Raw genomic sequence first — 21,974 nt, 5'->3', positions numbered from 1 at the left:
ATATCTAAGGCAGAATGGGCCAAAAAGGCCAACTGCTTTCATCCAGGAGGGAAACATATCCCAGAAGTCCCCATTAGACATACCTTTATACTTCACTGGCTAGAATTGGATCATATGACCATCCCAAACAGCTGAGAAAGAAGAGGGGAACAGGATTACTATAATTGGATTAAACCCATCATGATTAATCCCCTGAGGTTGGTGCTCTTGATAGCAAGGAAGAAAGAGATGTGGGGAGAACCAGTGTGGTACAAAGTTGGCCAGAAACTAGGAATAGGGAAGAGAGAGAATAAAAATGTTATCAGCCAAGAACATTGACAGTTTGCCAGCACATATAGATGCCATTGTTGTCATTAACCAGAAAAGCAGATTAGAGACATTTAAAAAATAGCTTTATTGAGGTATAATTTACTTACATCGAGCTACACATATTTAAAGTGTACAGATGTTTTGACATATGTGTACACATGAAACCATCACCACCATTAAGATAATGAACGTATCTATCTCTCCCAAAAGTGTGTGTCACTGTTTTTGGTCTATTTCATTGACATATGCTTTATGCAAATACCAAAATGTTGGTTTTAAGAAATATATTATTATTATTATTATTATTATTATTTGTAGAGATAGGGTCTTACTACATTACCCAGGCTGTTCTACTGTTCTCTATTTCCTGGCCTCAAGCGATCCTCCCACCTCGGCCTCCCAAAATGCTGGGATTACAAGCATGAGCCACCACACCCAGCGATCATATTTTGATCACCATAGCTTTATAATAATACAGCATCCTTCTCTCTCTCTCTCTCTCCCTCATTTACTTTTAAATAAACTATATTTTCTAATCTAAAAATAATAACAATACAGTATCTTGTCAGTGATATACGCATGTTGGTTTATCAAGCTGGGGAGTGGTGTTATATTGCTTACCTTCCACTCACATATTTCTAAAACCAAATTCTTTGAGTTTAGCCATTTTATCTTTAGAAGGTAGCACATGCCTGTAATTCTGGCTACTTGGAAGGCTGAGGCAGAAGGATCGCCGGAGCCCAGCAGGTCGAGGCTGCGGTGGCCGGGAGCGGCCACTGCACTCCAGTCTGGGCGACAGAGTGAGACTCTAACTCAAAAAAAAAAGAAGGCTGAATTATATATACATCGATCTGCTGAGTAGGGACACTCAGGTCGTGAGTTGGGTTGTTAAATACTGGAAAACACTCCCAAGATTAGGTTCCCATATGTAGACCATTTCTAGGAAACATCCAAAGCCCTTTCTGGATGGTGTAGCATATCTAGGCTTAGAGTATATGGTCTCTTTAAACTTAACCATTCTTTCATGGAACCTCTATTGTAACTGAATATTTCATGAATCCTTGTGAATGAATCTAATTTTAGCACAGATTTCTCAGATACTATAGAGTTAATCTTGTTACGCTTCAGTCTGGCGATTTTATATTCAAGGATTTAATTTTTTGAACCATACGTTGCTGTTGAGCGATAAAATTCTGAGGTGGGATGATTCAATGGCCCGTGATACGATATGAAGTTAGGGTTGATTTATGGGAAGCTGGCGCCTGCTGCTGATAACGATAAAGGAAGAAGGTATTTTTATGCTGAGTTCTAAAATAGAGCTGATGAAAATGCTAATGAAATCAAGGAGTGTCTGGGTGCTTCAGCATTAGAAAAAAGAGTCCTTTCCTTTGGGAATCTGAAGTATGATTGAGATTATTTTTAAATACTCGATTGGATGTTTTTGAGATTATTTTTGGATTCCAGACATTGGATACCCTAGTTAATTTCATTGATAACTCTCACTTATAAATCATTATATTCTCAATCATTCTTTTTTTTTTTCTTTCTTACAGTTATAATTTAACTGTTAGGGCTAATGGAAGAGCTGTATGACTTTGGGCAACTTGCTGTACTTCTCTGGTTCCACTCTCCTAATCTGTAAAATGACAAGATGAGATCAGATAATCTCAAAGGTTGTCAGCTCAGAAATTACGTGACTTCTACAAATACTTGTTGGATTTATCATTATAGGTTCAGCTACTTTTCTTATTGGTCATGACCATCAGTTGATCTGGTAATTATTTTGATATAAGAAAATAAGCAGATTAAGGAAATCTATTTTAGCGATCTTGCATTTTTGTCCTAAAATCCTATCAGATTCCCACAAGTTTCCTCTTGGTAGGACTTTGGGGTGAGGGGAAAAGATGACTGTTAGAATCTCCCCCATTCCTCAGTTCCAGAATATGACACACTCAGCCAGCCAGGAAAGAGCAAAAAAAGCCAGAATCTGCCCTCCCCTGCAGCCCCACCCTGTGGTGTCTTGAAACATTTCCAGAGTCCAGACATTATTTTGCTTACTCGACAAAACAAATAAGTCCAGTGTTCACTTTATTCAGGTTTGCTGGTGAGCCTCTCGTGTATCTGTGGCACTGGGCTAACCTTCAGTCGAAGATTTCCAGGAAACTAGTCACAAACTGAATAGAAAATTGAGGTAGAGGAAATGCAAGGGATTAGACTGGCTGCCCTAAACTTTTTTCGACCCACACTGACTGCATTCAGTCCCATTCTGACTTGTAGGCCTTAGAATGTGAAAAGTCGCCTTCCTTACCTTGGACCTGGCCTAGAAATGACAGTGGTTCCTCTCCAGGCACAGCCAAGCCATGCTCAAGAGACGTAGGGCGGGGTCAGGGCGAGGCCACTCCGCCCATAGAGGCAGGTGGAAGCCACAGGCCATGCCTTCTGGCGATTTCCTGGTGCCAGCTTTATTCCTGGACTGGTCATCTGTACTGGATCCCATGGTCCATATGTACTGCTGGGGCATTGTCAGACCCTGGGAGAGTTGTAAATAACAGTTCAGCAGCAAATTCTTAGTATTCTTTTTGAAATAACAGTATACTGGAATTACTGGAAACTTTTGAGCGTGAAACCACTAACAATATGAACTCTGCATTGGTAAGAATCCTCACAGTTAAAATCCATTTGGGGCTGAGCACAGTGGCTCACTCCTGTAACCCCTGCACGTTGGGAGGTGAGAGAGGACTGCCTGAGCCCAGGAATTCAAGAGCAGTCTGGGCATCTTGGTGAGACCTCATCTCCATAATAAATCAAAAATTAACTGGGCCTGGTGGCATGTGCCTGTAGACCCAGCTACAGGAAGGCTGAGGCAGAAGGATCGCCGGAGACCAGTAGGTCAAGGCAGCTGTGACTGTGATCAAGTCACTGCACTCCAGCCTGAGCGACAGAGAGAGACTTTCACACACACACACACACACACACACACACACACACACGCACGCACGCACACACATCCATTTTTGGGGAATATTGTTTATTTCTATCAGGCACGTACTCAAAAATCTCCTTTTCATTCTCCTAAGACAAGAATAGGCTTCAGAAGTTATGGTTCTGGTTTGGGAGAAGAAACCTCCAGTTCTCACTTTGGTGGACGTCTGTCTTTATATATTTTTTGCTCTGCCCCAACTTACATGGGATCTGGGCATAAAACACTATGTGTCCTACTTTGGCAGACTTAGAAAAGAAAAGGGGTTAATCCTCTTTCCACAGTACCCAAGCTACTGGTATAGGGTGTGAAATTCATGTGGAGGAGATGGATGTTTCTTTATCTTTTTGCCTGGATGAGATATGGGATACAACCAGTCAGGCTTAGGAAGGGGTTTCTCATTCCTTTCCCATACTGGACCAATGACAAAGGCAGAAAAACAAAACTGAAGCTAAAGATTTCAGGCTTTTCTCACCCAGGGTCTCCATGCTGTTGGATTCTAAAGGGGAATGTAGCCGGAAGCGATGGGAGGCAAATCTTTGGCAGTCAGAAGTATCACTGACTTAGCAAGAACTTCTTTTAACATGGATTCTGCATTGTGTTGGTTGACGTTGGAGTCACTTGTCGTATGCTGTTGTTGAGCTCTTACAGAAGGTTGATGCCAAGTTACAGGCACTCAGCAGTGACTTCATGTTTGTTGCCGGATTTCAGGGCTCTTACCCCATACCATTTTCTTTGCTCTCAAATGTTAACTGACAAAATAGTTACACGGGGAGTTAACGATGGCAATAATGACAAAGGTCGGCAGTTAGAGTGGACTGTGGAACATTAAAAAAACGCCCCCCCCCAAAAAAACCCCACATGGTTGGAATCATTGTCTTAGAACCAATGGAAGCCTGTGTTCCGGGGCTGGATTCTGAACGGGGGGCTCTTTTCTCCTGAGGTGCTCGGCTGCCCTCTGGTGGCCCAACAAAATACGCACACAGTTGCTTGCTCATTTGATCAGTTGCTCCTCAAGACCATGTTTGCATTTCAACAGATGGCTTTCCGTCTGAAGTATCTTGCTTCAGTTTTTGTTTCCAGGAGGGCTCTGAAACATGGACAGCAAATATAGATCATGCAGGAATTCTGGCTGTCAGAATCTTCTCTTCTAAGGTGAATTTAGGCTGTTGTTCTCGTATGCTCTTAAATACGTTACTGCCTGCAAGGAAGCCGCAGGAGTGAAACGGCAAGGAAAAGCAGATACATAGTAATGAAAAGTCACCCTGAGAAGCCTTCATCTAGAGGGCCGTTGGTAATGAATGGGACATTCTTATTCACTAGATGGTCCGTTTAATTGAGGACTGTGCAGAAAGACCTTTTAATTTCAATCCTTGCCATAGAAACACATTGAAGGCATTAGATGACTTCTCTACTCGCGTAAGCAGACTATAGAGAACATAATTGAAATTTTGATTTACGTTTTTATAGGGATCTAGGGTCACCTTTAAGAGCGCCAGGCCTCTCTGCTCTTACAGAAATGTGAGATGTGAGACATTGAATGGAGTACCTCCTTGAAGTTATTTCCTTTTTTAAATCTTCAGTGTTTTTTTTTTTCTTCTATCATTTCTTTTATTCTAAAAATCAATTGTAATGAAAATCCTGGCTAGTTGTGGGTTATATTTAGTAGGGGTTTTCAGTTGAAAGTACTATCTGGCTTAAGAGAACTTGGGGTTGGATGTATAGTACTTTTCAGAGGTCATTTTGGATTTGTCCTAGGGTTAAGATTCTGAACCAGAAATCCTCAGTCATCTTGAGAATCATGCAGTTGAATCCGTGAACCTCTGGAAATCATAGGCAGTGTTTGAGTGTTTCCCTCCTGTGCTCAGTTGGCAGATGTGAATGGAGTCATTGAGGAGGAGTTCACCATGGCCCGCCTGTATATCAGCAAGATGAAGTCAGAGGTCAAGTCCCTGGTGAACCGCAGCAAACAGCTCGAGAGTGCCCAGATGGACTCCAATAGGAAGATGAACGCCAGCGAGCGGGAGCTGGCGGCCTGTCAGCTGCTCATCTCCCAGGTGGGCCTCTCCTTTCCTTTCCTCCTCACTGCACAACCTTGTGCTCTTGAGATCTCCTCCCCCCATGCCCTTACGGGTACTGATAGTGCATCATGGGGGATAGTTGATGGACTCGGCGTTCCATACGCATGGCTTCCCCAGGCAGTGACGGCCCAGGTTTATTCTTAAGGCTAGATTTTGTTTTGTTGTGTGAACTACATGAATTTCCTTGAGTTCCTCCCCTCACCCCACCCCCCTTTTTTTTTGAGTTGGAGTCTTACTCTGTCCCCCAGACTGGAGTGCAGTGGCATGCTCATGGCCGCTGCAGCCTCGACCTGCTGGGCTCAGTCAGTCCTTCCGCCTCAGCCTTCCAAGTAGCTGGAGCTATAGGCACCATGCCCGGCGAATTTTTTGATTTATTGTAGAGATGAGTTCTCACCAAATTGCCCAGACTGGTCTTGAACCCGTGGGCTCAGGCAATCCTCTCACCTTGGCCTCCCAAAGTGCTGGGATTACAGACTGAGCCACTGAACCTGGCCGAGTCCCTTCCCTTTTTAAAGATCTATTTATCTGTAGAAGGGTATATAGATAATGAATGAACAAGATTGGGTGGAATCTCTAAAACTCCTGTCAGATAAAGCGACATTCCTTTATTTTTTACTTTCTACTGTAGATACAGTTTGATATGTGAAAATAGAGACTATTGCTGCTGCTACTAATAATAGTAGCAGGTAGTGTTTTATTGAGTGTTTGCCGTATACTGTACATGTATACTGTGCACATGCATTTTCTTACTTGATCTTTAAAAAATCGGTAGACAGGTTTTATTATTGTTCCTTTTCTTTTTCTTTTTTTTTGGATAGAAAACTGAGACTTTAGATGAAATATGTTGTCCAAACACGTATCTCCAGTGAATGGCAGAACTGGCACTCAAAACTAAAATGTGTGTGAACCCTAAGCCCGTGTCTTCAAGGGCTTTTCAAGCCCCTGGGCACATCTCATTTGCTTAGGAAGGAAGGCTGCTCTTCTTCCCGTTGGAATGGCATTTTCATTTTAGTAAGGTAGTTTCAGAAAATAGCAACCCAGTTTCCAGACTGCCATCTGAGTGTGGTGTTTGGGTCTGATGCTTCTGGGAGTGGTTCAGTTGCGTGCTGCTCACTGCCTTATGCCAGGCATTAAAACAGCCAAAGTCATTTCGGGGAGACAGATACCAATGTGGATTGGTGCATCCAGTAATACTGTGAGGCAGACAAAAACGTTTTTCATTCTGATATGCTTTTGACCATAATAATACGTAATCATAGAAACATCTCTCACTTCCCTGGCTAAAATAGATCCACAACGTTCTATTTTATAATGAGCATAATAAGCAAAAGCGTATTGAAAAGATTATTCGTGCTGGTGTGTGGTAGTGAAGTTGATGTAGTCATATGAGAGGGGACTCAAAAAACTGGAATTTATTTATAAAAATTGTGTATTTATTCTTACGTGTTTAAACGTCAATCACCTTCAGAGTACTCTTTGATGCAATATACCTATCAAGACGCTTTTTTTCATTGCTCAAAACAGTTTTTGAACTCACCAGTTTTATGCTTTTTAATGCTTCTGCTATGTTTTGTTTTACCTCTTCCACATTAGTAAAACATTGCCCTTTGAGGACTTTTTTCACCAGGAAAAAAAAAGGGGCTCTTGGGGGTGAAATCAGGTGAATAGGGAGGATGGGGCACAGGAGTCATGCTGTTTTTGGTCAAAAACTTCTGACCACTCAGCACAGTATGGGCAGGTGCACTCGTAAATCACCCATCATGAAATGGGCAAATGCCTTGAAAGAATCTCCAAAAAAGAAAAAAAAAATTCACTGAAGCTGAACACAGCCTCTCACGACAACACTGACTGGTACCCTCATGCCAATAGGTTCCTAGAACACGTACTTAGCAGGGGAAGCCTGTACTACAAGGGGCCCGCTTCCAAAAGATAATTCCAGAATTTTGGGGGTCCCTCCTCGTACATTGCTGATAAAAGTATAATTTGGTCAGACTTTCTGGAAAGCACCTTGTAAATACAAATTCCATAAAAATGTAAGTATACTTCGATCCAGTACTTTTACTTACAGTCTTTTTCTTGATAATAAAGATGAAGAATTTTTATTTCACATGGTATTATCATTTCCTGATTAAATGTATTAAAAGCATATGTGCAAAGTATTGAGTACAATGCTATTTTACATTATAATAAAATATATTACTCAAATATCCATTGACAGACTAATAAGATAAAGTTACATGGAAGAATATTGTGCAGCTCTTATAAAAAATTTATAAAAGCTAGCCATTTGGAAAGTATAATCATATAAAGTTAAGTGAAAATGAAAATGCTGAATTGTATCCACACTATACTTTTGCAACATTGTAAAATACACATTCCTACAGATAAGACCAGAATTATAAGGGGAAAAGAGTTGATACTGTTATAGTGGTTGATGGGTAAAACTTACACCACTTTTTATGGATTTGCTTTATATGTTTATCTCTTATAACCATATATACTGTTATCACCCATAAAAAGACATTTTTATAATTTATAAAAATTGAAAAAAATGATAAGCACTCGGGAGCAATGTACCTCAGCTGTGATTTCTGAATCACTTATGATACGAACGGCAGTCCTGCCCCTAACATTTGCGAGCCAAGGCAAACAACCCACCCTCTTCTCTTTCTAGCTGGACATACCATCTCCATGTCCAAGTCCCCTCTGCACCCACTGTGAACTGATGTAACTGATTAAACTGTGTCAGTTGCAATCATATAAGTGGATGAGGAGGAGGCAGGGCCAGTCCTGGGTGGAACCTTTGGGTCATTGGTATAGGGAATTTCTAGGTTCTCTGTACTCAGAGTGTGGTCCAGAGAGGGTGGGTGCCCTCTCTTGCCCATGCAGTCTTCACTCAGTGGTGTGGGATGCAACCAGAGGAGGGCTCAATGGGGTGCTCTTAAGTGTGGGGTCCATGACTGGGACTCCCATTGCCCACCTGTCAGATTGACACTGACTTTGAAGATGAGATCTGAGTCAAGAATATTAACATTTGGGGGGTTAAAGAATATCTGTGTTAGAAAGTTCTTTCTACATTAGGCACAGGGCAGTGTTCAATTGGGTGCTAATTTGTGCTCTGCTACAATTTACACAAAGCCAAAGATACAGTCATTATTTCCCAAGGTTCAAAAGTAATAGAAACCTTGGCTCTTTATTTTCTGACATGATCTAAGGAATTTGACACAATATTCCCAACCAAAACGCTGTCTTCTTTGTTTACACTCATCCTCTTCATCAAAAGGTATTCTTATAAAATGACTGCTCCAACGGAGTCGTGTTTCCTGAAGAAGTTATTTCATTAGATTCAAGCACAGTGTCCAGGTCTTCCTGCCTAAATGTGAGCTCCCAGATCTGGAGCGGGGCATGTTCTTCATGCATTTTCCGTCTTCCTAGAAGTCGTCACTGTCCCTGTTCAGCCAACAAGCTCCCATTCACTCATTCCTTCCACTAGTATTTATTAAGCACCTACTTTCATGGAGCTAATAGGTTACAAAAAAGTAGATAAGGTAAATCGTGTAAAACTTAGGTACTGTAAGGAAATGCTGGGGCCTAAGTGATAAGGAGCTAGCCAGGGCTGTGTGTGTGTGTGTGTATGTGTGTGTGTGTGTGTGTGTGTGTGTGTGTGATAAGGAGCTAGCCAGGGCAGTGTGTGTGTGTGTGTGTGTGTGTGTGTGTGTGTGTGTGTGTGTGTGTGTGTGTTGTGGGGGTGTGATGGGGGAGCAAAAGCTTTCAGATGAGATCAGGAATGTTCAGAGTGGTATAGCCGTAGACAGGGAAAGCTTTCAGATAGAGGGAAATATAAAACACAAAGTCCCTGAGATGGGAATTGGTGTGTCTGAAGGACAGGAAAAGAAAAGATGGAATATTTGAGTTGCAAAGATAGAATCCAGAGGTGAGCGATCAAAGAGTGAGGCTTTCAACCCTGGACATTTTCCTAGGCCCTTTCTCCCCAGCATGTTTTTCTATGAGGAAGGAAACCAGCTTGGGCTTTGGCATCTCACATTAAGTGGATGGCAGCGAGGGGCACGGCCGTGAGTGGACGCTAGGGGAATGAGGCAGAGAAGCAGATGGAAGAAACAGAGGACTCTCTTGATCCATGACACTGAATACTGAGTCAAGGGTGAAATATGCACCATCTGGTGGTGGTACTCAGGAACGGGGCTCGGGGGACTCCTCCTGTGTTGCATTTTCCCACCACGTAGTCTGAGGCAAGCCTGGACTACCTCTGGCTAGTCATTCACTCTTCCTTTTGATCTATTTAAAGCATGAAGCCAAGATCAAATCTCTGACAGACTACATGCAGAACATGGAACAGAAGAGGAGGCAGCTGGAAGAATCTCAGGACTCGCTCAGTGAAGAGCTGGCCAAGCTCCGAGCCCAAGGTAAATATTTGACTACTGTGCAGGTGTCAAACGCTTGGCCTAAATCAGACATTCTCTTATTGGCTGGAGCTGTGATGTTTAATTTGTTCACTGAAGGTATTTCTACATATACTGCAAGCAATAGCATAACTGGGGTGGGGGGAGACATTTCTAGAAAACTGTCCCCATCCTGAATCTGCTCTTCTTTCCATTGCCCTCAGTCTACCCAGCTGCCCAAGTCAGAGTCCTCCCTTGCCCCACCTCCTGCCTCCAGTCAGTCACCAAGTCCTGTCTGTCTTACCTGCCAGAGGCCCCTCTGGTTGTGCTCATTTCTGTCCTCATGGTCACTATCCAGGAAAATTAAGAATTGTGGCTACATCCATCTGGGTGCCCCACCCTGTCTGCTCTGGGACAGCCATGCTGCATCCCACAGGATGATTCTACAATTCAGATTCTATTTCTGTCCAGCCCAATGCCTCTAACCCTACCATGGCATCCAGTTGCTCTTAATATAAGTGTGTACTGCCATGGCTTCTCTAGAACCTTCTACCCTTGAATGAGCTCTTTCCTTTGCCGGACAATTTCCCGGCCCCCTTTGCTTAGGGAAGCACCTCACACGTTGGAAACATTGAATACATATGAATAAACAGAAGCAGAAATTCAAGAGAAGGGACTAGAAATGCAGGAACTAGAGCAGGATGAAGAATGTATGTGCGTGCAGTGTGAAGCCAGAACATGCATATTTGTGGATTGCAATGAAAATTGTTATGGATTCTTTCAGAAAGCAATTTGAAAAATACATAATAATCGTAACTTTTTTTATACCTTGTGGTCATCAAGCCTCAAGTATTCATTGCAGAATTTTAGTTCAGCAAAAGAAAGAAAAAGAAAAAGAAAAAAGGAAGCTGTCTAACTGTCTAAGAGTTAAATAAACTATGATATGCTGTTTAATAGGACTTTTTTCCCATGTGAAATACATGAAGGTACACAGCAATGTTTATGATACAGCATAAACATTTAAATGCTCAGATTAAAAATCACAATACATAATTTCATCTTTACTCTATTTATAACTACTAAAAATATTAAAAATGAATAGTTGCTTGTGTTCCTAGAAACTAATATTTAAAATAAAAATGGTTCTGAGAAGGCAATAAGATTGGTGATGATATCTTTTTTATTCCCTTCATTGTTGCTATATGGTTATTTGCTCCGTGAGTATATTTTCTTTCAAATGCCAGGGCAGATTTTAAAAAGGAGAGGAACATACCCACCCTGCTATGACCTTGTGGCATTTGCTTTGTGTGGTAGTAAATGATTGTTAGAAATAGAATGTGCCACCAAAAACTGGCCATGGAAAGTAATTTTTCCCACTTGTGACTGAAGCCACTGAGTGGAATTGAAGTAGAGGCGAAAAGACCCGAGATAAAGTGGAACAAACTAGAGAGAAATAATGACTTGAATGTCACTGTCTTAACTCTTTGTCCACCCTCCCCCCCCGCCTCTCCTCATTGCTCCCACCTCCTCCCATCTTCCCCCCTATCCCCCCAGCTCCCTGCTTTTGGGGCTGCCTGTTGCACCATGTGTTCAGGGAGTGCCGTCCACTGAGTATGCTGAGACAGAAGCAGCCCTGCTCCAGATATGGGGCCTTCTGGTTTAGTCTCAAAAGTGTTATATTTCTATTTCCCTTGTTCTCATCCTTAGAGTATGTTTTCCTGCCCTAGATTCTTAGAGAATAAACAGCTTACCCATGGGAGGTAAATTAGCTCTTCCTGGACTGTCACAGTGGCTCGAATCCAAAGGCCACCTCACAGTCACAGAGGCTTCCTCATCTGCAAAGCCCGATAATGCACATAACCTCTAGGGTCACAAACAGAGGCCAGGTGGGAGATGAGTCCTCCGAGGTGTGAGATGACATAGAGCCAGGATGCGGTTCTAGGACAGCCTGCACCGTGAGCAGATTTCCCTTACAATCCCCACTTTCCCCCAAGTCAGTTGGGATGACTTAAGTATGCCGTGGGTCCCTTTGACTTTAGCTACACATCCTTGCCCGTTCCTTTATGTAATTGGTGATATAAGCTGATGTTTCATTCTGTTGCCTTTTTTGGGAGGAGGGTTCATTTTTGCTTTTGGGTGTGAGTCTTGCCAGTTAAATATTAAATCATCTTTTAAAATTCAAAACAGAAAAAATGCACGAAGTCAGCTTCCAGGATAAGGAGAAGGAACATCTGACGCGGCTGCAGGATGCAGAGGAAATGAAGGTGTGTGCAGCCACCCCTTCTATCGAGCTCGGTGTGCATTGGATGCATTTGGACTGGGTTTTCTTGTTCTAGGAAAATCTGTCGCCTTCAGACCTGTGTAAGACAGTGTAGGAAGGGGAGAGGAGGGACCATGCTGGGCATTCAAAGCTGGTCTCAGAGTGTGGCTTGGCCTAGAAGTGAACTGGGAACATCCAGAAACCCTGAGATGTCTGTAGATGGCAGTTATGCTGCATTAATACCTTCGTCTTCACAGTTCCTGATTAGGGGGCAAGGACAGCACCCAAGCACTGTGCTGGCCAGTCATCGGGGCTAACTTCTGAAGAAACAATTGCCTCTCATTTGAGTGAAAGCAAACCTCTTCCCCCAACTTTGGAAAGAAAGTCCCAATTTGAGTTTCCATTTTAAACACAGAGATTTTTATTTTGGTCACCTTTTAAATAGTAAGGGAAAATTGATTGGAAAATTAGACTTTTAGATGAATAATATGAAATGTCAGGCGTTGATTAGTTTTAGACGAACTGTGCGCCTCATTGAGCGAAAGCTCACAGCTAAAGCCGTGCCCACGGCATGACCCTGCTCTAGCTGTCAGAATAAAACCATGCCTCACTGTGATGAATCCCTCTCCTGTTTTCAGAGAGCTTTGGTGGAAAGGTCTCCTTTGAACATCACTATAAATCTGTGCAGTGGGCAGGCAAGGGCTTTTATCTTACCTTTACAGGTGAGGAAGTGCCACTCACACAGGCTCAAGTCTTGGCTGAGGTTGCTCAGGTAGTATGAGGTCAGAGTCTTCTGTTTGACCTGGTCAGAGAGCCAGGTAGCTCAGGTGAAGGTCAAGGGAAAACTTTTTGTTTTATTAATGGACTAATTTACTCCTGGGGCCCACCTGGTTTTATAACAGATCTTGGGTTTTGTCATCCCTATAAAGCAAGGCTGGGTTCTGGGAGCACAAGAGTCATAAATGCCCCAGTTTGGGGGTCTGACATCCGAGGGGCGCAGGGGAGGAGGTAGACGTGGATCCAGGGCTTGTCACAGAGTTGGCTGAGTGCCAATGAGTGGATGACATATTTCTCTTGGCCTGTGTTGCAGAAGGCACTGGAGCAGCAGATGGAGAGCCACCGGGAAGCTCACCAGAAGCAGCTGTCCAGACTTCGAGACGAGATTGAGGAGAAGCAGAAAATCATTGATGAGATTCGGGAGTGAGTTGGCCCAGGGGTTTGTGAGTGCATGGGGGTGAGGCAAAGGGGTGGGCATGGCTCGGTTCTCCTGGTGTAGTCCAGAAGGACATGGCTTTTAGCCAAGGGCCCTGTCTCCTGGTCCTGCTGTCTCTGTGCACTGCCCTGGTGATGCAGCAGGCCGGGCGTGCTGCTTCCGAGGTCTGTTCTCCCATCTGGAGCTTAGCAGTGAGCTGAGCCTCCTGGGGCTCTGGTGTGGCAGGTGGCAGGCGGGCCCAGCTGCCTTTCCTGGTCCCCGAGGGGCAGAGTCACGTGGGAGCCTCCGCTGGGCACACGCATGCCCCGGGAGATGAGGAGACTGTCTATATGAAAGCACCAAAAGAAATTGAGGTCTGAGGATCTGCAGAGAAGATAGCACTGCCGCCTCCTCACCCCAACTCATACATGCTCACGATGCCACTCAGCCACTGGCCACACTTGCACACTCCTTAGGGACCCACACTGCCATGTGTTTGCGCATGGAGGTGCCAGCGACCTGTAGCACTGCCACCAGGATGGCACCATTGCAGTTTGCCTCTGGTGGCACCTCCTTACTGTGCTGCTGCTCTGTGGTAACTGCTAAGGTGTCGTATCCCCTGCTCCCTAAGGCCCTTCTCCCTCACCTCCCCATGACACAGAAGTTGCCCAGCTGGCAGGTGTCTTTGGGATCCGCTCCTGGGAGTTCCTAGCACCTTTGCCCAGTGGGTTCCCTAGACAGTCTCTGAACCTGTTCATAAGATAGTGTTTTTAAGCGCTCCAAATAAAAGGCATAGAATTACAAAACACACCAATTATGTTGAAATGCAGTTCCATCCCCTAAACCCCTTCTCCTCCCCAACCAGGGTCTAGACCTAAGGCTCTTTCCTCTCCCACTGGCTGTAGACCTAGGAACAGATTTCTAGATGGGGAACAAGGTGAAATGATTTACTTAAGGTCATGTTGCTGAATAGGAATCAGACTGGAGTTAGAGTGAAATTCTCCAGACTACTGATCCAAATCTCTCTTCAATGTTTTGTGCTGCTCTCACACCACATTTGCATTTTAAAAGAGGAGAATGGTAGCAGAGGGAGGTCAGGAGCCTTGTGTGACCCAGGCTGTGTGCACACACTCTTCTAAGAACAGCACTCTACATCCTCTCTTCCCTTCTCCTCACGGGCTACCCCCAGGTCATTGTTGTGTTGTGCCTTCCCCTTCAAGCATCTCACATGTTTATAATTCTGGTTAATCACCTTCAAAAAATGCACCTGGAAGGGAAGGGGGGAGGGAGGGAAGGAAGAAGAGAGGGAGGGGGAGTCGTGAGTGAGTTAGGAGGTGGAGAAACTTCCTTGGCCTATACCTTTCAAATGGACTCTGGGCCTTTTTTTCTAACGTCTTCCTTTACAGGGGCTTAGGCATGGGTATACGAAAGGTTTTATGAGTCTTGGGCTGATGCAAATGTTGACCAGACGCCCTCAACAGATGGCAAGTCTCTATTTGCAACAGAGCTCAGACTCTCTCCTCTTTGTAATTCCTCTCTCTGTACCCGCTTCTCGATGGCTCCAAACAGAGCAGGAGTGAGACATTTGGACTAGGGAGATGCTTTCAGAACACCAGAGTGGAGGGAAAGTCAGGGTGACCAAATAAGGTTACCCCAGTGAGTGCTTGCCATTGGAGGGGCCGAGGAAGCAGAAGTCTCCTTGCTGGGCTCTCTTTGTCTGTTTTAAAATATCATTCCTTCTCCCCATCTCATTATTTTCCCCCTGAAGCTTTTGCACAAGCAAACTATAAATACATCCTCAAAGCCTTATGTTTCATGCCTTTTAGATGCGTCCCAGAAATTAGTTTTCACTTGGACAGGGAGGAAGCTGTGAGGTTGTTCTCTGATCCCTCCAAATCCTCCAGAATTGCCGCCTTTATTGTACAGAACTAATGGGGTTGGAACAGAACCATGGTTTTAGCCGGATGACTCAGAATTTCAGACTGATGTGGAATATATTGCTTTTCCTCTCAATTTCAGTTTGAATCAGAAACTGCAACTGGAACAGGAGAAGCTCAGTTCTGATTATAACAAGCTGAAAATAGAGGACCAAGAGAGAGAAATGAAACTGGAAAAGCTCTTGTGAGTGCACTCTAAATATTTCCTCTGTTTTCTCTCATCCCTATGATATTCTGGTTAGATTGGGCTAATTTAAAAACAGAGAAGGTCTATTTGTGTGGTTGATGGCTTGTTTTGTTGGTTTATCTGTAGATGCAAATAGCCTCTGCTTGAATCTCTGATTCCCCTTTGCTGGTAATGATACCTTCTTGTTTTTCAGATTGCTCAATGATAAAAGGGAACAAGCCAGAGAAGACCTCAAAGGCCTGGAGGAGACCGTGGTACGCAGGATAGTTCCCAAGTCATTTCAGTCTCAAAGAGCAGATTAGTTTGTTATTTGCTGAATTGTTTATTCTAACACTTCATTTATGTGTGCCATTTTAGACATAAAACATCCTGTGGAAAAGTGAGCTTTGTAGAATTCATTTCCCAACTCTTGACAGAATCCACTCATCCATCCATTTGCCGTCCATCCATTCATGCATCCATCTATCCATCCTTCCTTCCTTCCACCCTTCCACCCATTCATCCTTAGAGCTGTAACCCTGGAGCCCCTTGAGTGAGAACTGCACATTGGTGCCTGTAATTTTCCAGCCTCTGTTCTTTGTGACTCAGTTCCACTCAACATTGGACTGATGCTTACTGAGCATCTCCTAAGGGCTGGCATTCTTCTAGGTTCTTGGATATATCAATAAAATGCCCTCATGAAGCTTACCTTTAGCTGGGGGAGACACAGCAGGGAAAATGAACAGCAGGGAAGCAAATCATGTACTCCATTTGATGGTTATAGAAAGTGCAGAAGGTAGTGGTTGGGGGAGAGACCCCATGAGGAGGCGACATTTGAGCAGGAGCTTGAAGTAGGAGAAGTGAGCCACCAGGATGTGTCAGGGAGGGCATTCCAGGCAGAGGCAATAGCTTATGCCCAGGTCTGCCATGTTGGGGACCAGCAGGGAGGTCTGTGTGGCTGCACTGAGGGAGAGACAGGGGTAGAAGTGGGCAGAGAGGTGCCGGCCAGAGGTAGTGCAGGCCAGACAGGACCTTGAGACCTGCAGGGCTTTCGGTAGGGGAGTGATGGCCCAACTTACCTTTAGAAGGGCTCATTATTTGAAATACCAGTTGGTTTTCTCTGTCCTGTGTCTGGATTGGTTGGCTTTGTCTCCTCCTGTCAACTTCTGCTTCAGCTGCTCTGTAGGATGGCTACCTGGCTACAAGGATGCTTGAGAGCTCTCCAAAGGGAACACTGGTCATGCTACATATCCTGTGTTTTAGGACAGACCATTCTAACATAGCCTCTCAATTTGGTAAAAGCACATGCAGACTTGTCATGTGATGTCTAGATACAGTCATCCATTTTGATTCCAGCCATGGGTCATGTGAGTCTGTGTGGGACTGAGCCCCTCTCCAAGGACCTGGTGACCCCAGGCTGGAGACAATGGTTGCTTGAGTCCGGACCTGAGACTGCTCTCTGGCTCCTGGGCTGAGAGAATTCATTGTACCTCAAATCCGAGGAGAGGAAAGAAGGGCACATGCCACTCAGGATGGAAGTAAGATGTCTGTGTTCAAAGGAGTTGGGCCTCTCAAGCGCGGAGAAGTCTGTGGAGAGGGCGGCTGTAGGGGAAGCTGAAACAAAGCCACGGAATTGCTTCTTCTACATCTGTTTTACCAGAGAAGTGATACCCATAATTATGGTTAATTATAGAAATTCAGAAAAATATTGAACATTAAAATTTCACTATATTCCCACCAGCCAGATATCAATGATATTTCAGGATGCTCTTCTCCCTTACGCCTGTGAGCTCCTAGGCACTCTCTTACCCCACTTTCCCTGTCCGTCCTACACCCTCTAACCTTACTCACACCTACAATTAACTTGCCCACTCGAACACACATCATCACACACTCACATGAGGGGTCACGAGTCCCAGTCACACCCACAGTCCTTTACTCTCATGTTCTCACACCTGTGCTCAGCCACACTCACATGCTCCTCCTACTTACAACATACACTCACACTCAACACATGCCCATGCACACTCACACTTGCTCACTTGCACACACGCCACTCTCCTGTACTCACACTCATGTTCACTCATACCACATCCGTATTCACGAGTGAACATACTCTTGCACAAATGCTCTCTGCATATACTCTCCAAACACATCTACATGCAGCACATTCACACACACACTTCCACTCACACCCACACTCACAGACTCACATACTTTCTCCCTCTCTCATACTCACTTGCAGGCGTGCTATTTAAAGGATGCTTAATCAGTTCTTTTGCCTTTTTTGATGTTGACTGCGTCTCTGGAATGACGCATTTTGCTCCCTAGCTTCCTCACATCCATACACCTGCTCTCCCTTCTTCCATCCCTCCCACGTACGTGCGCTGTTCCATACTTGCTCACATGCTGTTCCCCGCTCACATACGCAGACAGACCCACTGCCTCTGTGGCGCCCTCATTCTCTCCCTCACCACCCACATGCATGGCACACACTTTAAATCTGAGATTGGAACCCTGTGGTATATGCTATTTTTAGACTCGGATGTTTTCCCGCAGCCTTGGAATCCTTGGTAGCCATGAACATTCTTCAGAATCAGGCTTGTTGTCCTCGGCCCACCGTTCTCAAGCCTCCTTTGCACAGGGCCTCTTTTGCCTCCTTGAGTGTTTGGGTGGGTGAGGTGAGCGGGGAACAGAACTTCCATCCAGGCGTTGAGTCTGAAAAGCCTGCTGCAGGGGACAGTGGTGGAAAAGGCTGTCTAGGCATCTCTGGGCTCCAAGCAGCGGTCTTGCTGGAACAGGACACACTGTCTGGGCTCTGGGGCTGGACCCCACCTCCTACTACATTGATGGCCTTGTATTCTCACCTCTCTGTTCCCACCCTCGCTGTCCCTATGCCAGGAAGCTGAACCTTAGCTTTTACATGAAAGGAAGCAGCCTGTGACAAGAAGAGATTTGTGGGAAGCGAGTTGGGGGTGGGGAAACAATAATAAATACAATGGGGAAAAAATCGTTGCCACAGGAAGCCAGATAATAGTTGCCTGAGTATAAATGTACGTAAATATAAACAATTTCAAATATCTTTAGTGCCTCCTCCCAAACCTGTTATTGTTGAATCCACCTAAAACAAAAATGAGACAAAGTTGCCAACTCTAGACTCTGTGTTAGGTGCTTACAGTTCCAGAAAGTGCCTGGCCCTTGGACAAGGCACATTGTCTCCTGTTCTCATTCCCCTTTGGGATGGCAGTGTTTTTCATGAAAAAATGTCAACTCTGGCTACAGTTCAACCAGTAATAAAGTCATGACACGGGAGGGAGAGCATGCAGGGGAGTTGCCATGTGCTAAGGAGCAGGGTGCTGGGCAAAGAGCTCTGTCTGGCAGAACCTGGAACGGTGTGCCTGCATAATTGGGGGCTTGGTGTGGCACCCCTGCCCCTGTGCTGGAAGGTGGCGTGGCCTTGGACAGGTGCCGTGTGCATATTATTCATATAACAGATCCATTTTTAATTACTGCAGAAAGTAATTTATCTCATCCAAGGACACAATTGATTTCAGGTGCTTCTTATTTGAACACAGAATTATGACCCGGTCATAAGAACTTAAATGATCAGAGACGCTATATGGGAAGAAACTGTGTTTCCATAACTTTGTAGTCTGTTTCTTCCCTTTAGATGTGAGCGTGTGTGAGTTACATCCCTTGACATTCTGTGTTAGAGTAGGTCAGTTTAGACAAATTGAAAAGTTTATATGCAGTTTTTTCTCTCTCTTCTTTTCCTTTATTGGGAAAGTGTTTTGCAAGGGACCAATCTTATCTCTGGCAGTAAATGAAGACTTGAAAAGAAGGAAATATTTAAATCTCTCATCTTGTTAACAAAAATCACCAGGTTTGGCTCAGCCCCTTGTCTCAGCAATCTAATTCCTAAGAGTTCTTTTGTAAGAAATAAAAAATGAAGGGGGAAATGCTCCCAAGAAGTTAATTACAGTGCAAGTTATAACCACAACAGCGAAAGGAAACAATAAAGGCCTAATGAAGAAATGGCTTTTATGATATGCTATGATTCAGCAATAAATTCATACTAATCATGTTTATTGAGCACTTAGTATGTGCCAGAAACTGTTCTAAGAGTTTTATAAGAATCATCTCATTTATTCTTGACAGCAATGATGAGGCAACCACTATTTTTATTCTCGTGTTACAAATAAGAAAACTGCCGGGTGCGGTGGCTCATGCCTGTAATCCCAGCACTTTGGTAGGCTGAGGTGAGAGGATTGCTTGAGCCCAGGAGATAGAGACCAATCTGGGCTATATGGTGGGACCTCGTCTCAACAAAGGAAGAAAAAAAATTAGCCGGGGATGGCGGCACACGCCTGTAGTCCCAGCTACTTAGGAGGTTGAGGTAGAAGGATCTCCTGAGCCCAGGAGGTCAAGGTTGCAGTGAGCCATGATTGCACTACTGCACTCCAGCCTGGTGACAGAGTGAGACCCCAACAACAACAAAAAAAGAGAACTGAGACACAGAAAGGTTAGCTAAGTTCCCCAGGGTCACCCAGATGGAAAGTCCACAAAAGGCCTCATCCATGAGCTGAGTGATGTAAAGCAAATGAACGTTTGGACTTGGACCTGAAGAGGGCGTGAAAACATACAAAAAAAGTCAGTTGGTTAGGGTGAGAGAAATTATGGTTGAATTTTCATTTAAGCTTGTTGGTATTGGTATTATGTAATAACTAAAAAGAAAAAAAGGAATCCATTCTGATACAACATAGCCGACTAGGAATTTTTGTGAGACAACTTTTGAATTTCTGTGGTTGAGGGAAAAAATGGTTCCATTGAGAGTACAGTAAATGAGCGGGTTTTGTTCTAGTTTACAGTTCGTGGTCTGGGTTCTCAGACTGTGCACCTTGAGGTGCTCCTGATAATGACATTGGGTCCAGGCGGGTATGGGAGGCAAGTCATGGGGAGTGGGACAGCACCGGCGGCATCTGTGGCGGGCTCGGAAAGCATTTGTGGAGAAGTCTGGGGTGAACCAGCTGGTGCCAAATGTATCATAAATTCAGTGTGTTCCTTCACTTAAGTGGCCTTTTAAAAACCTTCTCTTCCAGTCTAGAGAGCTGCAGACTCTTCACAACCTCCGGAAACTCTTTGTCCAGGATCTGACCACCCGAGTTAAAAAAGTGAGTTCTATTTTGTCTGAATGAGACTGAGAAGAAAATAAAAGACAGCCAGGAAGAATCATTTTAAGTTGAACTGTCCCTTCCTTAAATTGGGGGCTGGTTATGCTTAAAAAATAATTACTTCATGCCAGGGAATGTTATTAAAAGAATGTGCTGGAGGCAAAAAATACTTGGGAACATTTTTTCTATCTGATTCTTCCTCCTTAGTAAAAGGAAGTCATAAAGCTTTCCCTGGTCTTCATTTCAAATGAACACATTTATCTGGCCTCTTCTGTGTGAAAACCACTGGTCTTGATGCAGAAAGATCCAGAGCAGTCTCGTTAGACAGCATTGCCTTGAAGCCTGGAGGAGTTAGATTGGGAAGCTCTGGTATTTGTCTGTTAGGAGGACGTTAGGAGCTGGGCTGGAGTTTAGGAGGTGTTTTGACACCTTGTATCTTATTTGCTTTTCCCACCAACCGTGTAAGTTGTGCTTGGTATTTCTATTTTTGCAGATGTGGAGATAGGCCCAGATTTAAATAACTTACCTGAGATTCTGCCTCTGGGAAAAACCATGTGTGGGCTTGGAGCCCAAGTCTGTGGGTCCCTGGGTCTCAGCTTACTTGGTCTTCATGGTGCACCTGTGATCTTGCAAGACTCTGTAACAGTGACTTTCCAGAGCAGCTAGCAGGTTTAAGGCAGAAGTAAGCGAGGAAGGCAGCAATAGGGCTACTCTTTCAAAATGTTTAAAAGCAAAATGTTTAAAAGATAAGATGCAATGGGTCATGCACAGAGGGATGAGAGGATTGAAGGAAGATATATTTAAGAAAAGTGTGTGGGTTGAGTATGTAATCCTAGAGCTTTGGGAGGCCCAGGTGGGAGGATCATTTGAGCCCAGGAAGTTGAGGCTGTGGCGAGACATTATTGTGCCACTGTACTCCAGTCTGGGCAACAAAATGAGACCCTGACTAAAAGAAAAAAAATTCTAAAAAAAAAGCGTGTGCATGTGCATATGTGTGTAAATATGTGTATGTTTGGGTGTGTGTGTGTCTGTGTGAAGGAGCCAAGGGAAAGAGGTCAAAAATATTAAAAACAGGAAGTAGTTGATGGGGTCAGGTCTGAGATGGGCAGGATTACTAGTGTGGATGGATATATTAGGTTTGACAAGGAGAAAGGGACAGATTGGCAGGGAAATATGTGACGTGAGGGTAGAAGGAAGTCATATTGGATGGCTTAGATCTTCTCAGATAATGTGGAGGCTCAGTCCTTGGTGGGAAAGGAAGGAGGAGAATGGGAAGCCCAAGGAGACCAGAGAAGGTATAAGCAGCTGGGGGGAGGGGGTGGGAGGGAAGGAGGAAGGGATTCGCTAGGGGTGAGTAGGAGGATTGCTGAGCAGTGGTATGGGTGTCCAGCTGGGGGCTCAAAAGCATGGGTTTGGTGTGGCCCCTGACAGCATGGTTCTAGTGAGGTTAGGATCCTGGAATTGAAAATAAGGAAAGA

General features: G+C 44.4%; 1 protein-coding gene across 2 annotated transcripts in view; it reads left to right on the top strand.

The window, feature by feature from the left end:
- Positions 1–21,974, top strand: part of KIF5C (kinesin family member 5C) — a 155,694-nt gene that overhangs the window by 114,372 nt on the left and 19,348 nt on the right. For both annotated transcript variants that reach the window (XM_008054687.1, XM_008054688.2), the window contains 7 exons: positions 5,158–5,346; positions 9,677–9,794; positions 11,958–12,034; positions 13,121–13,230; positions 15,242–15,343; positions 15,540–15,600; positions 20,425–20,496. In XM_008054687.1, coding sequence (XP_008052878.1) covers positions 5,158–5,346; positions 9,677–9,794; positions 11,958–12,034; positions 13,121–13,230; positions 15,242–15,343; positions 15,540–15,600; positions 20,425–20,496 — 729 coding nt within the window. The remainder of the gene's footprint in view (positions 1–5,157; positions 5,347–9,676; positions 9,795–11,957; positions 12,035–13,120; positions 13,231–15,241; positions 15,344–15,539; positions 15,601–20,424; positions 20,497–21,974) is intronic.

This window comes from Carlito syrichta, unplaced genomic scaffold (genome assembly GCF_000164805.1).
Source record: "Carlito syrichta isolate Samal-C Ts95f unplaced genomic scaffold, Tarsius_syrichta-2.0.1 Scaffold297925, whole genome shotgun sequence".
Classification (NCBI taxonomy): domain Eukaryota; kingdom Metazoa; phylum Chordata; class Mammalia; order Primates; family Tarsiidae; genus Carlito; species Carlito syrichta.
The sequence above is the reverse complement of the archived record's forward strand: the minus strand, read 5'-3'. Positions and strand labels throughout refer to the sequence as shown.